General features: G+C 42.8%; 1 protein-coding gene across 7 annotated transcripts in view; it reads left to right on the forward strand.

The window, feature by feature from the left end:
- LOC143297446 (putative E3 ubiquitin-protein ligase HERC1) overlaps positions 1-23,720 on the forward strand; it is a 110,402-nt gene that overhangs the window by 73,253 nt on the left and 13,429 nt on the right. For 4 of the 7 annotated variants that reach the window (XM_076609818.1, XM_076609824.1, XM_076609821.1 and 1 more), the window contains 17 exons: positions 297-480; positions 1,865-2,229; positions 2,773-2,891; positions 3,578-3,783; positions 5,406-5,603; positions 6,723-6,847; positions 7,594-7,796; positions 8,949-9,045; positions 10,132-10,311; positions 11,431-11,529; positions 12,222-12,395; positions 13,043-13,175; positions 13,914-14,074; positions 16,040-16,231; positions 17,712-17,850; positions 20,678-20,859; positions 23,394-23,549. In XM_076609818.1, the coding sequence (XP_076465933.1) occupies positions 297-480; positions 1,865-2,229; positions 2,773-2,891; positions 3,578-3,783; positions 5,406-5,603; positions 6,723-6,847; positions 7,594-7,796; positions 8,949-9,045; positions 10,132-10,311; positions 11,431-11,529; positions 12,222-12,395; positions 13,043-13,175; positions 13,914-14,074; positions 16,040-16,231; positions 17,712-17,850; positions 20,678-20,859; positions 23,394-23,549 (2,913 nt within the window). The remainder of the gene's footprint in view (positions 1-296; positions 481-1,864; positions 2,230-2,772; positions 2,892-3,577; positions 3,784-5,405; positions 5,604-6,722; positions 6,848-7,593; positions 7,797-8,948; positions 9,046-10,131; positions 10,312-11,430; positions 11,530-12,221; positions 12,396-13,042; positions 13,176-13,913; positions 14,075-16,039; positions 16,232-17,711; positions 17,851-20,677; positions 20,860-23,393; positions 23,550-23,720) is intronic. The other 3 variants (XM_076609820.1, XM_076609822.1, XM_076609823.1) reach the window with 3 other exon arrangements.

Below are 23,720 nucleotides of genomic sequence, written 5' to 3' on the forward strand. Positions count from 1 at the left end.
CGCTAAGTGCATGCTGCACATGGGACCTCAGTTTATTGTCTCATCCAAATGACTAGCGTCCAGACCACCACTCAAGTCCTTAGCGGAGGGGGAGAAAATACTGGCGACAAGTGGGATTCGAACCAGTGCACACAGATTCTCTCGCCTCCTAGGCAGACGCGCGTTACCACTAGGCCAACACTCCAGCATGTTTAAACCAGGTTTGGTGAGATCTTCAGTTTTACGTCTATTCACTAGAAGTGTTTCACTAGAAGGCAGTCTGGGTTTGGTGTGTGTGTGTGTGTGTGTGTGTGCAGGAGCTGATGTCGGCAGCAATGGGCATCAACGCGAGCAGCCTGGAGGACCTGGGCCCCAGCCGTGTGCTGACCTCCCACCTGTCCACCTCCTCCTCATTCACTGTGGTGCAGGCCCTCGTCTCCCTCCTCACCCAGGGTGGATGGCACGCCCGCCTCCTGCAGGCACAGCTCTCCGGGGAGAAGAGTGAGTGCTGTGTGTGTGTTGGGGGTGGGGTGGGGGGTGTTAGTATGGTGAGGGGGAAGGGTGTGTTTGTGTGTGTGTGTGAGGGTTTTCTTTTGTGTGTGTGCATGTGTGTGTGAGACATGGAAAACTGTGGTCATTTTGTGTGTGTGTGTGTGTGTATGTGAGAGAGAGAGAGAGAGAGAGGAAGAGGGTTTTCTTTTGTGTGTGTGCATGTGTGTGTGTGGCGTAGAAAACTGTAATAATTTTGAGGTATAGTTAAACTTCCATTTCTTTGTGGTCTGCGAATCCCACGTTGACTCTTATGTACAAATGGGCCTTTACGTGCATGCCCGTTTTTACCCTGCCATGGAGGCAGCCATACTCCATTTTGAGGGACAGGCATGATTAATGATAATGTTGATTAAAAAAAGAATAATTATGCTGATATTAATCATAAAAATATGATAATGAGAACAGTGTGAAAAGTACTCTCAAGTTGTTAGAGGTATAAACATCAGATGGCTACTTGCCATTGGAATAATTTTATTGGTTGGTTAAAACTGTTTGCAGAAAAGATGGAAAACCAAGCAGATGTGTGGAAAGAATTGTGAACAATATGCCCATTTCACTGTCTTCTGCTTGAAGAAAAGCAGTGCAGGAGAAAAGAACCAGTATCTTAGCATATTCACAGCACTCAAACAGAAAGGAAAGAAATGAAGTGTGTTTTATGTACCACTGTTGTATACATTGGAGATTTGAAAAAGAGAAGAAAACAGCAACAACAACAACAACAAAAAAACAACAACAACAACACAAAACACACACCATATGATCAACATACCATTAGGGTGGGAACCTTTCAGTGTTTAGACACACACACAAAAGAATTCAAACATGGTCAAACTTACACAGCCTGGAATAACACCATGTTTTCTGCTCGTGTGTACTGGCAGACAGACACACACTCTCACTTTTCTTTCTTTCACTTTAGGAAGACTTTAACCTGTTCTCTCTCTCTCTCTCTCTCAACATTTATTTGACCCACATATATTCAACAACCTTGTCTTTTCAAACTGGTTTTATTGTTGAATTGTACTGACCCTGATCCTGTGTGAAATTTGTCTTTGTTTTTCTACAAAGCCTTTATATATATATGGAAATACATACTTTATAATGTTCCTGATTAACCTGATAAATCCATTGTTGCATTGTTTTTAATCTTTATGTCTTTAAATGATATTATATATATTGTCTGTTCACATTCCCCTTCATGAGGGGCCAAGGACTAAAATGAATAAACCATCTGAATCTGACTCTCTCTCTCTCTCTCTCTTGCTCTCTCTCTATCTCTCTCTCTCTCTTGCTCTCTATCTTTCTCTCTCTCTCTCTCTGTACTGTATTATAGCGGACAGCTGCAGTAGCCCAGTCACCCCCACCGCCCCCACCAGCCCTACCACCACAGCCACCAGCACTGTGGCTCCCTCCACCCACACACACACCCACCCCCACCCCCACACCCACAGCCCAGCCCTCTCTGCCACCGCCCCCACCACCACCACCACGGCCACGGCCCTGCCAGCCATGCCAGCTGTTAAGGGGAGCAACTGCTGGCACCTGCAGCTGATCAACGCGTTGTCAGCGTGCGTCATTTCGGCGCGCATGCCTTCCCACCACAGGCAGTGGTCTGCCCAGCAGCTGGCGCGGTCCTTGGCTCAGAGCCCCCAGCCTGCCGTCCTGTCCCTCCTGTCTGGAGGAGGTGGGGACAACCAGGTAGGTGATGGATGGCCCTGTGGAGGAGGCACACACACACACACAGGCATGCATGCAACACACTCATGCATGCACGGCACACACACACATGCACATAGAGAATTGAATATGCGCATGCATACACACACATACATGCATACATGCACCACATCACACTGCACCACACACACATGCACACACACACACATGCACATGCACACACACACACACACTCACATACATGCACACACACACATACACACAGAAATAACCAGGTAGATATGGTGTGTTGATCAACGTTCATTTGAAACTGTTGTCACTCAGACGAAGAGTGTGAATAGTGAACAATAGATGTGTGCAGCACTGTCTGCTGCTTGAAATTAGCGTGGCACACAGTGCTGCATAGTGCTTCCTATCAGAGAACACACAGGTAAATAATGTTTTTTCTTTCGGATGCAAGGATATGGCTGGGAGATTCCTGTTAAATGCATAAAAAAACAAAACAAAACAAAAAAACAACGGAAAAAGATTATGCATGTAAAATTCTGAGTGATAACGGTGCAGTTTGTGCAGGTGGACCTGGGTGGTGACCTTGGAACGGTGTCTGTCACCACTCTGGAAGGTCATCAGAATCGGGTGACTGGCTGCCGCTGGAGTCAGAAGAAGCAGTTCCTGGCTTCCAGGTGAGCACAAGTCATGTGCTGTTACAATGGCAGTAGCAGACTGCCTAGGAATGTCTGCATGCCATGCACACATGCACACATGCAAGCACAGATGCGCATCCACGCATGCATTGATGCATGCACAGGTGTGCTCATGTCATAATATCCAGGCATGCATGCTCACTTCAGTTTAGTTTCTCCATATACACTTCACCACAGCTGCCAAGCAGATGCCTGACCAGCAGCGTAACGACATGCACATACACAAACGCATAGCAAAACAAATGCAGACACGCCCACACATGCATAACTCACACACACACACACACACACACACACACATTCTGTGTCTCTGTCTCTGTTTCTTGCACCCCACCCCACCCAGCCCCACACCCCCATCTCTCTCTCAAAGCAAATGTTTTTGCTTTTTGCCAAGCCCACTGCAAAGGGGCCATTAATTATAGGGCAGGATGCTGTTCAGTTCTTAAAAACACAGTCAGACACACACGCATACACACACACACACACACACAGCCCACTGCAAAGGGGCCATTAATTATAGGGCAGGATGCTGTTCAGTCAGACACACACGCATATACACACACACGCACACACACACACACACACACACACACACATACATATATATATATGTATATATACACACACACACTCACTTCTCTTTCTTTCTCATAACACTGACGCAGTGGCCACGACGGCACAGTGAGGGTGTGGAGTCTGCCGAACAAGACGCACGCCTTCCTGCAGCAGACCTGCGTGTTCCATCGGGGGGAGGACATGAGGGCGGAGGAACTGGACGGCTGTCACCTTAGCAACCTGTGCTGGAACAGCAGCGGTCGTCTGCTGGCCGCCAGCCACGAGTTCATGGTCAACATCTGGGCCATCGGAGGTGGTTGTATTGGTCGCAGCGTCGCGTTTTATGTTTGTTTGTTTCTGTAGCTTTTGTGTTGGGGGTCACTGTTCGGAGGTGTTGTTTGTGTCTGTGTCTCTTGCAGCAGTGACTGTTTGGATGTGTTGTTTGTGTCTGTGTCTCTTGTAGTAGTCACTGTTCAGATGTGTTGTTTGTGTCTGTGTCTCTTGTAGTAGTCACTGTTCAGATGTGTTGTTTGTGTCTGTGTCTCTTGTAGTAGTCACTGTTCAGATGTGTTGTTTGTGTCTGTGTCTCTTGTAGTAGTGACTGTTTGGATGTGTTGTTTGTGTCTGTGTCGTTTGTAGTGGTCACAGTTCAGATGTGTTGTTTGTGTCTGTGTTGTTTGTAGTAGTCACTGTTCAGATGTGTTGTTTGTGTCTGTGTCTCTTGTAGTAGTGACTGTTAGGATGTGTTGTTTGTGTCTGTGTCTCTTGTAGTAGTGACTGTTCAGATGTGTTGTTTGTGTCTGTGTCTCTTGTAGTAGTGACTGTTTGGATGTGTTGTTTGTGTCTGTGTCTCTTGTAGTAGTCACTGTTAGGATGTGTTGTTTGTGTCTGTGTCTCTTGTAGTAGTCACTGTTCAGATGTGTTGTTTGTGTCTGTGTCTCTTGTAGTAGTCACTGTTCAGATGTGTTGTTTGTGTCTGTGTCTCTTGTAGTAGTCACTGTTCAGATGTGTTGTTTGTGTCTGTGTCTCTTGTAGTAGTCACTGTTTGGATGTGTTGTTTGTGTCTGTGTCTCTTGTAGTAGTCACTGTTCAGATGTGTTGTTTGTGTCTGTGTCTCTTGTAGTAGTGACTGTTAGGATGTGCTGTTTGTCTATATATATATTGTATTTGTCACTGTTTGGATGTGTTTTCTGTAGTTGCCACTGTAGCTCTTTCATATTTTTATTGTTGGCTCCCTCTCTGTGTTGTCTTGTACTGTTTCCTGCCGTCCATATCTCGTCAAAAGCCTTCTTTCTTTCTGATTGGCTCCCCAAACCCTCCCCTCTCATTTTGTTTGTTATTGTCTCAGGCACTGATCGTGGTTGTCATGGTAACTATTTCATGTTTGTTTTTTTGTTTTTTTAAACATTCATAATTAGTTTCTACACCATTTATACTTTGCAGGTGGGGTATTGGAGTATCTACAGAATAAAGTTCATTTTGGACTGTATTTACTTCTTGAAGGTCTTGTGTTGACAAGTTTCAGTCTAAGACTTCATTAAAAAAAAAAGAAAGAAAGATTTGTTCTTTGGAAAATCTAAGACTTCATTAAAAAAAGAAATGAAGAAAGATTTGTTCTTTGAAAAGGATTTTTGGTCTCAGAGGGCTGACTTTCTGTCAGAAGAGAGAGACTGTGTGTGTGTGTTTGTTTGTGTGTGTGCGTGTTTGTGTGTGTGTGCGTGTGTTTGTGTGTGCATGCATGTGTGTGTATGGCTGTGTGTGTGTGTATGGCTGAGTGTGTGTGTGCATGTGTGTGTGATGTGCACACATATTTGCGCCCTTCTTGCTCCCCACCCCTCCACTTGTTGTTCCCTGCCCCTGAATGGGTCAAGAGTAACCACAACTCTGATCAGCACAACTAGCACAGCAGTGAAGACCTTTGGCTGGCATCATTTTCAGGGGGCAAAGGCCACCTGGACATCCAGCAGCAGTATGTGACGGCACTGGCTTGGCCCCAGTCACGGGGCATTGAGGGACGGCTGGGCCTCAACATGGACACCCTGCTGGTCGGCCGGCACGATGGCTCCCTGGCCACCATCGACGTCATAGACGTCTCCACCTTCAGGTGCAAGGAGCTGGCACACTGCTACAGGAATGGTGAGTAGCCAGCTGTATAGGGCAGAACAGGCCTCCGTCACTGTTTGTGGTCAGAAACAAGGACTTGGAACAGCGATGGTTTGCTTATGAATGTTTTTTTTGTTGTTGTGGAAAATGCATAAGCGATGAAAGTAGTGTGAATGAGACACACTGCCGTTGTGACAATCTCTCTTGGTTGACACTTTTTTTTTTTTTTTTTTTTTTAATATCATGACAATCTCTCTTGGCAGTGGCTGACACTTTTTTGATTTCAGCTTAGTCACTGCTAAAGTTTGGTTGCACAAGCATGCTGTCTGTCTGTCTCTGTTTGTTCTTCCATCTATATGTATGTATGTATGCATGTATGAATGTGTGTAGGTATATGTGTATGTATATTTGTCAGCTTGAAATATAAGTTTGTTATTTTGATTGTAATGTACATGTTTTGAAAGAAAGGAATCTTTGCAAGGGAAAAAGTTAAGGAGGTTTGAGTTGCTGAGCTGTGAGTGGTGGGAATAGAAAGTTCAGGTGACTTGTCTGGTGAAAAGTCATTTAGTCAGTCTGATGGCTGAGTGATGAGGTGCTTTGGACTTTTAGTCTGAAGTTCTTAGGTTCGAATGCGGGTAGTGGTGTGTGGGTTGTATTTCAGGTAGAATGAGAATACTGGTAGTGGTACTTGGGGTATATTATAGATCGGATGAGCTTTTCCAATCTCTCAGGTCAATGCATGTGCAAACCTGAGAGTGCCATAACCCCCTTTGTGTATATGTACATGCACCAGAATCAAATACGGGCCTTAGAAACCCAGTAATCCATGTCAGCATTGGGTGGGGTTATGGAAACACAAAGATATCCAGCATGAACTCCCTTGAAAACAAGAGTATGCCTGTCAGAATGGTGGATGAAAACAGTAACATATGTAAAAACCCCATTGTCATGGGAGTTCCAGTCAACAAATGCAGAAGAAGAAAAACTGAATACAGTCATCATTAAATTATGATCAAAGAGCATAACTGTGTTAACACGAGACATCAGTGGAGAGGTGAAGTGTAGTTCACATGTTATGATGTTGCTTTTCTGACAAACAAACAGCAGTGTGACTAACTGTGTCATGGTGGTGGTGGTGGTGGTGGCTGTCAGTGCCTGTGACGCAGCTGGCCTGGTTTGACGAGGACCGGAAGTTTGCCGTGGCCTACCACGACGGGGAACTGGTGCTGTGCAGCAGGAATGAGTTTGAGGAGCCAGTCAGGGTGGAAGCACATCAGGTGTGTTGTTGATGTGTGATGTGTGGGGCTGGAGGAGGATGTTGGTGATTTGGTCTGGCTTGTTGTTTTGTTGTTGGTGGAGTCTGTGTTTTCTGTGAGTCTGGTGGAAAAAATCTTTGATTTATTCTTTCTCTTTCAACTTTTTTTTTTTGCATTGGCAGGTCCTTTGATTTCTCTGTCCTCTCAGGCCTTCCAACTGTGCTGTGTTTAGACATATACATTATACACATACATAACAATTTATGATTAAAAGTAGAAAGTGTAAAAAAAATCTGTTTATTGTTTGTAAAACAAATTCATGATGATATGTAAACACTTAAACATACAATAATATTCTGGCATACTTTATACATAGCACAAGTCTTGAAGCTTGACATATGAATATGTTAGTTTGTAGCTTGTCCCCAAACAAACAAAACAAAACAAAATATGTGGGTATGGTCAACGTCCCAGGCATGTCCTATGTTTGTGTGTATGGATATGACTGCTCATGCCAGATTTTCTTTCCATGGTGGAAAAAACAAAATCAAGTTATATGCGACTAATGTTTACAGGGTGTTTTTTTTTCAGCCCCGATATAACTGGGGAAAAAGCAAAGCAATAACTGATATATTAATAAATAGTATGTGCACGTGGCAGTAGTGATGGGTGAATAAATAATCTGTGCATGTAACAACAATGACAGGTGAACAAGTGATCCATGTATGTGGTGTGTGTGTGTGTGTGTGTGTGTGTGTGACGGCCAGACGGCCATCACTAGCCTGCAGTGGGACCCTACGGGCCATGTCCTGGCCACGGCGGCTAGTGGAGACCCCAGGCTGTGTGTGTGGTCCTACAGGGGGGAGGGGCTGTTCTGTGCTGCTGAGCTGGACCACCCGGCCGCCGTCACCTCCCTCGACTGGTGTGTCATGCCCGGCATTGGGGAGGAGAAGAAACTGATGATTGCTGGGTAGGTCATGGTTATTGTTATTATTATAATTAATATTAATATTATTATTATTATTGATACCAAACTCTAAGCGCTTCACAACACAGTCATGTGCATAACAGTCTGCCTACCTGGATAGAGCTGATTGACATTTGCCTTTAGGTGCTCTTCATTCATTTCCTGTGTCATTCAGTGTAGGCTTTAGTCACACGCAGGCACACACCTGTGTATTAGAGTGGATTTTAGTACAAATTTTGCCAGGGTCAGCTCTTGTTGCCGTGGGTCCTTTTACAAGCTCTTGAGGGCAGTTGAGTACTGTAATTTTGACTCTTCATGGTGCTCCTGTCTGTAAGGTATGCCTTCTAAATTAAAAGAAGATAACGAAAATGCCTTGAATCAAGGTGCAGTCATAAATCAAGTGCAGTCAGATTACAGTCAACCTGATGAAGCTTGAAAGTAACTTTGGAACTAGCAGATCGTGGCCAAACAAAACGGATGATGTCACAATTTTTCAACATGATTATGTTTGCAAGAACATAAAATGGAGAAGAGAAACAGGAAAATGGACTTCTCACTCAGGAAGTACATTCATTGTGATCATTGCATGAGAAACCTGAGAAACCAAACCGATTAACATGGTGTGTTTTTTGGTACAGTTGTGGGGCACTTTTGTGCTATATCATTGAGTAGCAGGTACACATTCTATCATTATGTCACTGGGTGCAGTAGTGGATTTGTTGCTATCATTGCATGAGAAGCCAGAGAAATCAGTGATAGCGACTCAACATTGTGATTTTTTTGGTACGGTTGTGGGGCACTTGTATATCATTGAGTGGCAGCTACACATTCTGTCATTATGTCATTGGGTGCAGTTGTGGATCCTGTGGTGTGTCATGAGACAACTGTGTGTTATGTGTTTGTCACTGTGGAGTGTCATGTGTGCTTTTCGCTAAGGAGCATAGGAGCATAGGGTGTCTGCGTTGGCACAAGCATAGTCATAGTTTGGTTGATAACAGCTTGCTTCATATGTTCTTTGTTAGCAGCAGCAGCAACAGTATTGAAATAACAAGAACAAGAACAATGTTTTGATATGTAAAAACCTTGTGTATCTGCAGGATCTTTAAATAATCCAGCTTAAATGCATGAGGTATAGTTTTTGGTTGTGTTATGCAGGGGCTGTGAAACAGGCAAAGTGTGTGTGTGGACCATTGAACAACCCACTAGTCACGCCAAGACCTTCCTGCCTAAGTCACAGAGTATGGACTCTCAGGTCAGCCAGCACATTTCTTTGACATTTCTGCAGAGAGAGAGACAGAGTGTGTGTGTGTGTGTGAGAGAGAGAGAGAGAGAGAGAGAGAGTGTGTGTGTGTGTGTGTATGTGTGTATGTGTGTGTGTGTGTGTGTGTGTGTGTGTGTGTGTGTGTGTGTGTGTGTGTGTGAGAGAGAGAGAGAGAGAGAGAGAGAACACACTATTACGGATTTTCATTTTGTTCTGACAAAATCTTTTATTTGTTCTTTTCTTTTTACTTATTGAATCTGACGTTTACTCTCAGTCAACTTTGAATGGTACAAACAAAGTGGTAGACTGATGCCTTGAAAGGTGACATGAAAAAGTGACATTTAGCAGTGAATTCACAGTGTTAACTGGCCTGAGTCTGTTTTCTGCCCTTTTGTGTGTCACACAGCATTGCTGCTGACTTAGAAAAAAAAAAGTATTTTCAGTTGCTTTGAAAATAAAGATGAGTATGTCCAATACAAGGCTCCTGTTCCTACTTTGGAAGCCAGTGCACAGAAATTTCTTTCAGCTCAAAAGTTTTTCAGCAAGGCTGAAATAAGATAGGAGTATATCTCAGTCCAATCAGCCATCAGTCCAAGTCATCCCCACTGACATGGCCTTGCTGAGTCTGTCCATTGTCTGGGTCATCAGACGCCCATTCCCCCCGCACCCCCCAGTTTTCCCACCCCCTTGACCTGGGACATCTGGACCCTTAGGTTTTGGCCCAGGAGGACCCCTTCCTCACCCCTGTCCTCCACCCTCATCTGTCAGGACACAAAGTTCCTTGAAGCATCAGAAAACAACAGCACCAACTATTAAAAAAAAAAGAAAAAAAAAGTGTTGCCAGTAATTTTGTGTGAACTCACTGCTAGCAGATGTGTTCTTGGATTGATGCAGCAGTCTGGCATTCACATCACATCGATTAAAACAAAAATCCAGTACACAAGTGCACTTGCATCTGATACAAAAGGATTGAGAGTGATTGTCAAGCCAAGTGAAGAAAATGAAAATAATAGAATGAGATATTAACTCATCTTCTTTCATAGAAGTCTAGCTATCTTTGTTTTCTTTCTTGCTCAGGATTTTGAGGATGCCCACTTCCGAGAGAGCAAGGCGGTCAAACAGAAACGTCTACATAGCAAGCTGGTGGTGACCTTCACAGGTCACATTGTGTCCTTGACCTGCCTCAGCTTCAGCCCGAATGCCCTCATGCTGACCTCGGGTTGTGCCAAGGGCTGGCTGAACATCTGGTCCCTGCAGGTTGGTCTGCCTCCTTGATTTCTAGGTCATTCCTCATGCACAGATGCCAGCTGTTAGGATTTCGCCATTTTTTGTTATGCTTGATCGCAGTTTGTTCCGAGGTTACGCCAACATCAAAATTGATCAGGTGATTTCATTTTTGGCTACACAGCATGGTCACATGCTTTCCTTTCGTAACATTACCCAGACGCTCTTGACCTATTGATCACAAGGCCAGGACAGTCACTAGTAACCTTGGTCTCGTGTGATGATGCTCAGCTAATCGCATGCATGTTTACATTGAAACAGCACTGAGTGGACAGTCAGTCTAATTGTTTGCCTAAACAAGAGAGAACATGGCTTAATCAAGCTGCGTCTCGGTCAAACAGCATCTGTGCCGGGTGGGTTGCTCAGAGTCCGAGTGTTCCTTCCAAACTCAAAACGTTCCTACCAAATTTCCTGATTGTTCCTACAATCACTGGACAGGGGTTGGCATCTCTGGTCATGATTGGTTCCATCCTGATGGCACTGAACAACTGCAGCACTGTCGTTGAAAGGTCACTTAGTGCTGTTGAATTTGGGTCAGTCTGTATTTACTGATTTAATGTTCTTGTTACCATCACTGAACACTGACATGCATGTTCGATGTTTTGCATTTGTGTCCACATGAAGAGGGTTCAGGCATTAGCAGTTCTGCACATCTGTTGACCTGGTTGATGTGTCACCCACTGGGTGCTGGTCAGGATTTGAAAGTCCAACACTTTGCACACTTGGCTGCTGTTCCCATCACACATTGTTGATTTCAACTTCAGAGTATTGTTGTTTTCAGTAATCAACAGTGACAGATAGAATAGAACTTCAGCTGTCTGCTTTGCTTGTGATTTGATCTTGAAAATGTATTTATATTAATGTGCAGGTCTTTATACTACTCAAAATACCTGCATGCATCATTAAAAAAAAAAAAGCCTTTGCGTCATTGTACCGTGCATTGTTTTGTAGTCATGTACTCCAGAAATATCCCTTGATGATAATAATAATGACAATCATGATAACGAATAATGATTCTGCATTTGGAAATTAGAAAAAAAAAAGTTGTTCTTTCTTTTGTTACTGATGAGTTTTGTGTTTTTGACTGTTTAGGACGGATGCTTGCTACAGACCTACACAGGCACAGGCAGTGTGAGGGGTCTGTCTTGGTTCTGTGATCGCACCATTGCTTCCTGTTTCAGTCGCTCCAAGGTGTGTGTGTGCGTGTGTGTGTGTATGTGCATGTGTGCGTGTGCGCGCGCGCGTGCGTGTGTGTGTGTGTGTGTGTGCGTGTTTGTGTGCATGTGATGCAGTCCTGTCTTTCATGCAAGGAAATCCGGAATTGTTCAGGCCTAAGCATGTGATAATGATATGTGCTTATGCATTTGTGTTTGGAATTATCTTTGTTTAAGCGGATTGTGTTTGTGTGCATTCATCAGTGTGTGTGTTTGCACATCTATGTGTGTGTGTGTGTGTGTCAGTGTGTGTTTGTGTGCACATGTCTTTTTATGCATGCTTGAATATACTTAAATATAAAACTGCTAAGCCTTTTCCTGTTTTGGACAAAATGCTTGCCATTTAAGGAGACAAGCAGTCTTGTTTGTTGTCCAGTGGCCCTGTTAATCCACATATTTTGAAGATGTGATAATGATAGCTTTCCATGTCTGTGTCTAAGACATGATACTGATCTTTTAGATGTTGTCTTTTTGTTCTGGTTGTTGTTGTTTGTTTTCATGATGTTGTTTTAGTTATACTACTGTCTTGCTTTTCTAAGCGCGTTGGGTTATGCTGCTGGTCAGATATCTGCTTAGCAGATGTGGTGTAACGTATGTGGATTTGTCTGAACGCAGTGACACCTCCTTGAGTAACTGAACTGAACTGAGCTCTTACTTTTCTGCATTCAGGATGTGGTCCTGGTGAACTACAGCCCTGACATGTTCTTCAAGAACCGGGTGATGGCCATCGCACGCAAGCACCTCAAGCAGCAGGGCATTGTGGGCCTGCATCAGGCGCCGTGTTTCCGAGGCTTGCTGCAGCGCCTACCCTCCATGCTTCAGGACCAGTTCACACATGAAAAAGTGAGGTGGTTTTGTCACATGTTTTGTTGTGTGTGATTATTGCCTGAGTCTTTTTTTCTGCACTGTGCATGCATGTGTGTGTGTTGCTAGCATTTGTATCCAGTTTTGCCATGGAGTGTGTGTGTGAAACAGACATTAGTTGGCATGGAGAATGAGGAAGCAGGTTGACTCATGAGACTGAATCAGAGCAGATGAAGGCAAGCTTGAGAGAGAGAGACTGATGGGTGAGAACATGCAGTGTTGATATGATTAATGCATGTGGTGAATGGCCTCAGAGTAATGTATTTGACAACTTGTCAAACTTCTCAAGGCTTCAACAATCACTGCTTGAGAAAAATGACATCAAGCAGACATCCATGTGAGTGTTATTGCATGGATCCACAGTGGGTCATTGTTTGATTAATTAACGCCATTTACTCTAATTTAGAGAGCCTTCATATTCAAAGCATTGACTGAAACCCAGCTTGAGTGCCAAAGAGCTTAATGGGAGGCCAGTCCGTGCAGCACTTCAGATGGAGTAAGGGAACACAATCTACACTGAGTGAACATCATCACTTGGCCGTTTGACATTACTTCTGTCTTACATCAATCAGATGCTGACTGCGAATCCAGGATAACAGTTGGAATGTGGTGACCTGATGTTTCAGCCGTCGGTGTTGCTAGGCGACCAGCTGTTGCACAGTCAGTACCTGCAATGCCTGGCAGCGCTGGCGGTGGGCTTTGGTCTGGACACGGCACTCTGCTTCTCCCCACAGCCGCTGCACCACTGCCAGGACACAGGTCAGTCCTCACACTGTGCTGCTTTGGGGGGGGGCTGTCCTTCACTGTTCACTTTGTACATGACCTGGTTTACTTGCTGTACTTTCTCAGTGGGGTGTTTATGCATTGACTTTGTGTCTGTTGTCCTTGAAGAGGATGATGGAGGAGGGAGGGGGGAATGTGGCAGAATGGTTAAAACACTTACCTGCCGATACAGTGTTTGTGAGGGTCTTGGTTTGATCCCTGCTATCGCCCTTTGGTCCTAGTTTGACTGGAAAATCATACTGAGTGTCTGGTCCTTCAGAAGGAATGATGAACTGAGGTCCCATATGCAGCTTGCACTTGGCGCACTGAAAAAGAACCTATGGCAACTAAAGCGTTGTCCTCTGGCAAAATTTTGTGAAAGAAATCCACTCTGATAGCATTGTGTCTATTTATTTTCATCTCAGATATTATTCTGAAAGACGCTTTGACATTTCTGATGTGTATGTGTGTGTGTGTATTTGTGTGAATACAAAGTACAAAACCAGTTTATAAGTCGGCTTTTAAAGGTTATATGCGAATGTGGCCTGCTGCATCAGGGCACGAGGATAAAGACTGCATTGCAGTGACACCTAATCAATCAGTTGTATCATTAACCCTTGTGGCTGTGTGTTGAACAGAGTGTTTATAACAGGGGTGCATTGCAGGGCCCTGTGTCATTAACCCTTGTGGCTGCTACATGTTGAACAGAGTGTGTACATCAAGGGTGCATTGCAGGGCCCATGTGCCTGGATCGCCTGGTGCCGGAGTGGCAGTGGCTGCTGTCCTTCTCCACAGCGCTCAAGTCTGCAGCTGCTTTGCTCCAGCGTCAGCCCTTCCCACCCACCTTCAGGCTGCTGGCACGCAGCTCTGTGGATGAAGTGCAGGACCAGGCCTATGTCAGTTCTTCCTCCTACACCCATTCCCTCCTTTTCACTCTCTCTCTCTCTCCCCCCCCTCTCTCTCTCTCCCTCTCCAGCTTCCTCCAACCTTGCAGTCTTGATATAATTATTAGATACATACAAATGAAAGTGTATTATCATGAAAGGCACCACTCGCAAAAGTTATTTGAAACCAGTTGTGAAACTGAATGACACTAATTAGAAAGAAACATCTATTTAAGAAATGTCACCGTTATTCAGAATTATTACAATTAATAAGGCTCTTTTTTTATTGCTAGATTATGCCTAACCTGTTTTCCCAAACTGAGAGCTTCTCAGCATATTATCCAAAGCTAGATTATACCTGACCTGTTTTCCCAGACTGAGAGCTTCTCAGCATATTATCCAAAGAGTAGATTGTAACCCACAGGAAAGCAACTAAACACTTGATGGATTTTGAATCAGACTCCCCTTTCTACTTTAGATATTGTTTCAAACATTTTCCCCAAATTTTATTATTTGATATTTTGCTACACATAATTGATGGTGTATTTGAGTTTTACAACCTGTTGGTTCAAGAAGCTGTTCAGGGGTTGGGTCTTGGTTTTGTGGGGGTTCCGTTGCTTGAGGGAGTTTGTTCTTAAACTCAATCTACTCATCACTGACACATGCATGTATGTGTGCTCAATGAATCAGGTAAAGATCATTTAACAGGCTATCAGAATTCTCTAGGTAAGTTGACTGGGAACACAAGTGGTGTTCTTTTTCACCAGCCACCTGTAGTTCAGCCTGCTTTGCAACACACACACACACACACACACACACACATATATATATATATATATATATATATATATATATATACATATACACATATACATATATATATATATATATATATATATATATATATATATATATATATAAGAAATCTTCCTTCTTTCCACTTTCTACCCACTCGGGGATGCCAGGAGCTCTTTCATACAAACAGTATCCCCACCTTCTGCAAAATCTCTGCCAGAAAATGTCTCTTTTCCATTAGTGTCTTTGTTTCTGGCCTTTTCCATTGCTTTTGTTTTTTCACCTTGCTGGTCCATTTGCCTATATATATTTTTTTGTCTAAAAGCCTTGAATAATTTGGTATTCTTATAATTGTGTATTCTTTTATTGCACGTTGTATGTGTTAGGTACCTGTTGCCTTTTTTTTGTTGTTGTTTTCTGTGACTGATATTGTGTCTGATTGTATGTATTATGTATTATATTTATGTTCAAGTTAGTTGGGTTTTTTAATCCTGTTGCAAAAAAAGATTGACAGAATGGTCAACATCAGTATGTTCTAAGTTTATGTGCATTTCCAGGTTTTGGGTTTTTTTCCCCCAAGGTTCTATGCTCCTTTGTGTGTTCACCTGGGTGATAAGCGAGAAAGATGATGCAAATAACAACAATGATTCCACTGTCCCTACTGCATGCCGGACAACAGCTGGTGGGACCTGAACATGGACAGCCAGATCATACATCTGTTCACACATCCATCCTTTAATGGATATATATGTATCGGTATACACCAAAACACACACACACATACACATACACACACACGCACACACACACACACACACACACACACACAAGATATATATATATTTAATACTGTTATTTATATTTACATTGTTGTAGGTTAATACTTGTTGATATGCATATACATATTCTCCTTCCCATGACAACTCATTCAATACACACCACAAAATCTTTAGACTTTTTCTTATAATATACTTTTCCTCTGATACATAACATGAACTTTTTTTTTCTTTTTTTTCTTCTTTTTTATTTACACTAATATTCACATGCATTCCCTTTCCTTTACACACTACTTTACTCCTTTCCGTCTAAAAACACCTATAGTGAATAGATGTTAAACTGAAGAAAAACCACAAGAAAGACGATGCGTCCAACAACGATTCCACTGTCCCCTACTGCATGCAGGACAACAGCCGGTGGGACCTGAACATGGACAGCCAGATCATGATGTGGGCGGTGCAGCGGCCGGAGGACTGGCAGCTTGGGGGCCGGGGGGAGACGTACGTGTGGGGCAGTGGCCGTCACGGTCAGATGTGCGAGGCTGGTCGGGTCTCCATGGTGCCCACCAAGGTGCCCTCCCTCTCCTCCTGTCAGCAGGTGAAGTTTTGAAATGAAATAGAATGAAATTTCTTTTCATTCATTTTAACGCAACAGAACATAACGTACATAAATTCATTTGTACATCTGTTCGTACTTCCATTTATGGATATATGTGTGTCAATATACATCAAAACACACACACACACACACACACCACACACACACAGACACAGAGTGGTGTGTGTGTGTGTGTGTGTGTGTGTGTGTGTGTGTGTGTGTGTGTGTGATGTACCTTTTATGTGCAGTGAATGATATGTGGGTGGTGAATCGTTTTATCTCATTTTCATTATCATACTTTTGAAATGTTACATGTCTGTTTTTACTGTAAAGCGCGGTGAGCCTGCTCTTGAAAGCGGGGAACTGTGCTTTTTAAGCCTCCATATTATTATTATACACACACACATAGCACACTTCATTACTCAGCATTACATAACAAGACATAACACAACAACATTACAGTACTTTACAATGATTGCCCAAAATACTAATCAGGTCATCCTTGTCCTCTGTGTGTGGCCATGGCTGTTCATGTGTGGTGGTGTTGGTTCTGAACTGTGGTCTGTGTCAGGTGACTGGTTTTATCGTGTGATATATTTATTTTGCAAAATTTACCTTCAACTGTGTTACATGCTCTGTGTGTGTGTGTGTGTGTGTGTGTGTGTGTGTGTGTGTGTGTGTGTATGGTTTGAGTGTGTTTGTTGTGTTAGTGCGTGCATTATGTGAGTGGTGTGTGAACAGTGCATTGAGTTGCATTACGCAAGATTGTGTGGGATGTAGAACTTATTCATGATCATTTTTATTACTTTTTATGAATGTTTTTTTTTTTAAGTATGCTGTTTTTCAGGGGTTATTGTCAGATTAGCAGGTGACTAATGAAAGTGAATGAGATAAAAGTGCATATGTGCATGCACTCACGCACAAGTAAGAAACTTACATGTGCACTTACATACTTACTTGCACACACACACACACACACACACACACGCTAATACAGATGTGAGCTTTGGTGCAGGATTGCCATGGCCACAGCCACTTTGCTGACAGTGGATGTGCAGCATTTGTAGGTGTTGAAGGAAACTTGCTGCAGGCCCTTGGTATATGTATCGGTATTCATATAAGGTGACATGTAGGTATCGTATGAACCACTCATTTGTGTCTGTGGATATAACTGTACCAGGAGGTCATTCACCAAGATGTCCAGGTTTAACCCCTTCTGCAAGTTGGCCTCATGACAGTGTGAGATGATGAGAGATTTGTGCACTTTTCCCTTGCAGCCAGAAAGCTCAAAAGCACATTACACTGAGACATTGAAATGAGCACAGTACAGTAAGACATGTAAAAATTATTTGAATCAAACTTACATGAAATCAACAAAATCGTGGGAAAGATTTAAACATGGAAAATTACACATGATTGCTTAGTCAGTATGGATAAACAGTGTGAAACAGCATGACATGAGGTGTGTGTGTTGTTCCAGGTGATATGTGGTCAGAACTGCACCTTCCAAGTGCAGGCAAACGGCAACCTGTTGGCCTGTGGGGAAGGGAGCTACGGCCGTCTGGGACAGGGCAACTCTGATGACGTGCACGCCCCCACCATCATCACCAGTCTGCAAGGTGGGTTACCTTGTGCACTGAACTGTTTATGAAATGTTTATGAGCTGTGCAGTGTTATTGTTTGTGAGTGTATCTCCTCAGTTATTTTGGTTTTTGCTGCTGGACACTTCATGGCAAGTGACGCTTGGTTATTTTGGTTTATACTGTTGGACACTTCATGGTGGCTACTTTGGTTTATACTGTTGGACATTTCATGGTGGCTACTTTGGTTTACACTGTTGGACATTTCATGGTGGCTACTTTGGTTTATACTGTTGGATGCTTCATGGCAATTGAAGTTTGGTTACTTTGGTTTATACTGCTGGACACTTCATGGCATGTGACATTTGGTTACTTTGGTTTATACTGTTGGACACCTCATGGTGGTTATTTTGGTTTATATTGTTGGATGCTTCATGGCATGTGACGTTTGGTTATTTAGGTTTATACTGCTGGACACTTCATGGCATTTGAAGTTTGGTTATTTTGGTTTACATTGCTGGACACTTCATGGCATTTGATGTTTGGTTATTTTGGTTTATACTGCTGGACACTTCATGGCATTTGATGTTTGGTTATTTTGGTTTATACTGCTGGACACTTCATGGCATTTGATGTTTGGTTGTTTTGGTTTATACTGCTGGACACTTTATGGCATGTGACATTTGGTTACTTTGGTTTATACTGCTGGACACTTCATGGCATTTGAAGTTTGGTTATTTTGGTTTATGCTGCTGGACACTTCATGGCGTGTGACGTTTGATTACTTTGGTTTATACTGCTGGACACTTCATGGCATTTGATGTTTGGTTACTTTGGTTTATACTGCTGGACACTTCATAGCATTTGATGTTTGGTTACTTTGGTTTATACTGCTGGACACTTCATGGCATGTGACATTTGGTTACTTTGGTTCATGCTGCTGGACACTTCATGGCATGTGACGTTTGATTACTTTGGTTTATACTGCTGGACACTTCATGGCATGTGACATTTGGTTGCTTTGGTTTATACTGCTGGACACTTCTTGGCATGTGACATTTGGTTACTTTGGTTTATACTGCTGGACACTTAATGGCATTTGATGTTTGGTTATTTTGGTTTATACTGCTGGACACTTCATGGCATTTGATATTTGGTTATTTTGGTTTATACTGCTGGACACTTCATGACATGTGACATTTGGTTACTTTGGTTTATACTGCTGGACACTTCATGGCATTTGAAGTTTGGTTATTTTGGTTTATGCTGCTGGACATTTCATGGCGTGTGACGTTTGATTACTTTGGTTTATACTGCTGGACACTTCATGGCATTTGAAGTTTGGTTATTTTGGTTTATACTGCTGGACACTTCATAGCATTTGATGTTTGGTTACTTTGGTTTATACTGCTGGACACTTCATGGCATGTGACATTTGGTTACTTTGGTTCATGCTGCTGGACACTTCATGGCATGTGACGTTTGATTACTTTGGTTTATACTGCTGGACACTTCATGGCATGTGACATTTGGTTGCTTTGGTTTATACTGCTGGACACTTCTTGGCATGTGACATTTGGTTACTTTGGTTTATACTGCTGGACACTTCATGGCATTTGATGTTTGGTTATTTTGGTTTATACTGCTGGACACTTCATGGCATTTGATGTTTGGTTATTTTGGTTTACATTGCTGGACACTTCATGGCATTTGAAGTTTGGTTACTTTGGTTTATGCTGCTGGACACTTTATGGCATGTGACATTTGATTGTTTTGGTTTATACTGCTGGACACTTCATGGCATTTGATGTTTGGTTATTTTGGTTTATACTGCTGGACACTTCATGGCATGTGACGTTTGGTTACTTTGGTTTATACTGCTGGACACTTCATGGCATTTGATGTTTGGTTACTTTGGTTTATACTGCTGGACACTTCATGGCATTTGATGTTTGGTTATTTTGGTTTATACTGCTGGACACTTCATGGCATTTGAAGTTTGGTTATTTTGGTTTATACTGCTGGACACTTCATGGCATTTGAAGTTTGGTTACTTTGGTTTATACTGCTGGACACTTCATGGCATGTGACGTTTGGTTACTTTGGTTTATACTGCTGGACACTTCATGGCATTTGATGTTTGGTTACTTTGGTTTATACTGCTGGACACTTCATGGCATGTGACGTTTGGGGTTGGGAGAGAAGTGCATTTTGTGTGCTAGGAAGTCAGTTGAAACAAGTGGGTTTGTGATAACTTGAGTAAGCAGAAGCCCACTGTGGTAATGCCAGGGGCTCTTTCAGTACAAATAGTGTTCGCACCTTCCGTAAATTCTGTGATAGAAATTTCCTCTTTTTTATGGCTCTCTTTTGTGTATGTCATCTCTTCCTTTCTTATTTTCTGCCCTGTTGGTCCATTCACCTTCATGTTTTTTTTAAATTTTTGAAAGTCTTGAATATTTTTTGTCTGTCTCTGGGCTAGGTAATTTGGCAGTTTTACTATGTTGTATTGTTTTTGTGACAAGGATGTGTCATATGTTTGCAGGGATTTTTTGGTTCTGTATATCTGTTTTTATCTAGGAGTTTTTGTATTTTGTGTATGTTAATGTTCAGGTGTTTTTTGTTTGTTTGTTTTTTAAATCCTCTGGTGAAAATTGACTGAATGGTCTGTGCCAGAGGCATGTCCTTGGTTTGTGTCTGTACTTGTGCTTGATTTTCTTTGCCATTTTTTTCTCTTCAGGTTCCAGAGAGGAATCATATTTACACATTTTCAGCCCTGATATGGCCCTGTTTGGTCGGCTCGGCTATAAGCGACAGTGATAACAAAATAAAGCAAGTGACCCTAAGTCTACCGTTGTTATCACTGCAGGGTTTGTGATCACCCAAGTGGCCACGTCAACGGGGTCTGACGGCCACACCCTGGCCCTGACGGAGAGTGGGGAGGTGTTCAGCTGGGGAGACGGGGACTACGGCAAGCTGGGCCATGGCAACTGCTATCGCCAGAAGAGGCCCAAGCAGATTGAAGCACTGCAAGGAGAAGAAGTCATTCAGGTACACAGAATGTTTGTTTCTTTGTCAAGGCTCTGGCCGAGTTTGTTGGTGTGGTGTGTGTGTGTGTGTGTGCATATGTGTGTGCGTGTGTGTGTGCATGTGTGTGTGAGTGTGTGTGTGTGTGTGTGTGTGTGTGTGTGTGAGTACAAGCTTGTTTTTCCTCATTCATAAGCAGGCACTGCCCCAACTTTAAGAACATGTTCTTGCGCATTCCCCCTTTCTCCCAAGTAAGTGTGTCATGGCTGTTCAGAACATTCTCTGTGTGTTAGCTGGTTCTGAATTTTGTTGAGATTTTGATAATCCACATCCAGTTTAAGTTTGAGGCTTCAGTCATCTTTTTACTAAGCACCATTCCAGCATGAGAGAGAGAGATGTATTGGGTTCTGCGTGGTTGGAAAGGAGAGATCAGAGAACCTGTCTGAGCATCTGTTTCATCGTCACTCCTCACAGTCTGCAGCGTGTTCCAGTCATCTCTAGTTACAGGACATTGCAATATCTTGAAATCTCTATGTCAGAAGTGACTGCATTTATGAGGACCCTGGAGCCATCACCCTGGAGTGATGGCCTAGAGGTAACGCGTCCGCCTTGGAAGCGAGAGAATCTGAATGCGCTGGTTTGAATCACAGCTCTGCCGCCGATATTTTCTCCCTCTCCACTAGACCTTGAGTGGTGGTCTGGACGCTAGTCATTTGGATGAGACGATAAACCGAGGTCCCATGTGCAGCATGCACTTAGCGCATGTAAAAGAACCCACGGCAACAAAAGGGTTGTTCCTGGCAAAATTCTGTAGAAAAAACCACTTCGATAGGAAAAACAAATAAAACTGCACGCAGGAAAAAATACAAAAAAATGGGTGGCGCTGTAGTGTAGCGACACACTCTCCCTGGGGAGAGCAGCCTGAATTTCACACAGAGAAATCTGTTGTGACAAAAGGAGAAATACAATCATCAAGACTGCAAAGTGTTCATTTTACTTTATGCGTTACAGTTTTGTTATCAAATGTAAGTGTCAGCCTGTTGAAGACCCACTGGTCAGATCAAGGTGCATGTGTTGCTTTGTTTGGATTTCCATTATTGATGAAATACTAACTGCTTGATTGGTTTGTGTTTGGATTTCCGTTGTTGATGAAACAGTAAATATTGACATTCTGTGAGTCATTTGGTTTGTGTCTGGATTTCCATCATTGATGAAACAATAAAGATTAACATTCTTTGTGTCATTGGGTTTCATATCTGGATTATCCATTGCAGATGAAACAGTAGAGACATGGATTCTTTGTGTCAGTGGGTTTTGTGTCTGGATTATCCATTGCTGATAAAACAGTAGAGACATAGATTCTTTGTGTCAGTGGGTTTTTTGTTTGGATTATCCATTGCTGATGAAACAGTAGAGACATAAATTCTTTGTGTCAGTGGGTTTTGTGTCTGGATTATCCATTGCTGATGAAACAGTAGAGACATAGATTCTTTGTGTCAGTGGGTTTTGTGTCTGGATTATCCATTGCTGATGAAACAGTAGAGACAAAGATGTACTTCCATTGTATCAGTGAGTTTCATGTCTTGATTTCCAGTACAGGTGAAACAATCAATATTTATATTCCATGTGTGGATTGGATTGTGTCTGGATTTTCTGTGTCAGTGGGTTTATCTCTGGATTTCTGTGATTGATGAAATGATAAATGTATACATTCTAGTATTGTTAGCTTTATGATTGGAATTCTATTTCTGATTGAATAATAAATGTATGCATGATAGTATTATGGGCTATACGATTGGATTTTCATTACCATTGACGTAATGTATTCCAAGTGTCAACGAGTTTGTCTGGATTTCTGTGATTGATGAAATGGATTCCTGTGTTTAAAAATTTTTTTTTTAAAAATTAACATTGGTGAAATAAATTTCTGTATGTCTCTATGCAATATGTGCACCTTCCAGTATCAGATGGTTTATGTCCGTGTTCCAGATGTCAGTGGGTTTATGTCTGGATATCTGTTGTTGATTCCAGGTGTTAGCAGTGTTAATCTGGATGTCCATTATTGATGCATGTCCCAGGTGTCGGTGGGTTCATGTCTGGATGTATCTTGTGGATAACGTGATACATGCATGTCCCAGGTGTCAGTGGGTTCATGTCTGGATGTATCTTGTGGATAACGTGATACATGCATGTCCCAGGTGTCAGTGGGTTCATGTCTGGATGTATCTTGTGGATAACGTGATACATGCATGTCCCAGGTGTCGGTGGGTTCATGTCTGGATGTATCTTGTGAATAACGTGATACATGCATGTCCCAGGTGTCAGTGGGTTCATGTCTGGATGTATCTTTTGGATAACGTGATACATGCATGTCCCAGGTGTCATTGGGTTCATGTCTGGATGTATCTTGTGGATAACGTGATACATGCATGTCCCAGGTGTCGGTGGGTTCATGTCTGGATGTATCTTGTGAATAACGTGATACATGCATGTCCCAGGTGTCAGTGGGTTCATGTCTGGATGCATCTTTTGGATAACGTGATACATGCATGTCCCAGGTGTCGGTGGGGTTCAAGCACAGCGCTGTGGTCACCGGAGATGGCAAGCTGTACACCTTTGGCAATGGGGACTACGGCCGACTGGGTCACGGCTCTACAGCCAACAAGAAGGTGCCAGAACGGGTCCTCAGCTTGGAGCATCACCAGATTGGATTTGTAAGTGTTCTGTGTCATTCATGTCTTATGTTTTAGGAGCTTCGCAAGTTTGGGGGAAGATGGTTGCTTAGATGGCAGATGTTATAACTTCAGAAAGATTTTGATTTCTCTGCATGCTCAAAGTTTTTTTTTATGTTTGATTATCTGTTTATCACTATTCATTATGTTTGT

This window comes from Babylonia areolata, chromosome 22 (assembly GCF_041734735.1).
Source record: "Babylonia areolata isolate BAREFJ2019XMU chromosome 22, ASM4173473v1, whole genome shotgun sequence".
In the NCBI taxonomy this organism is placed as follows: Eukaryota; Metazoa; Mollusca; class Gastropoda; order Neogastropoda; family Buccinidae; genus Babylonia; species Babylonia areolata.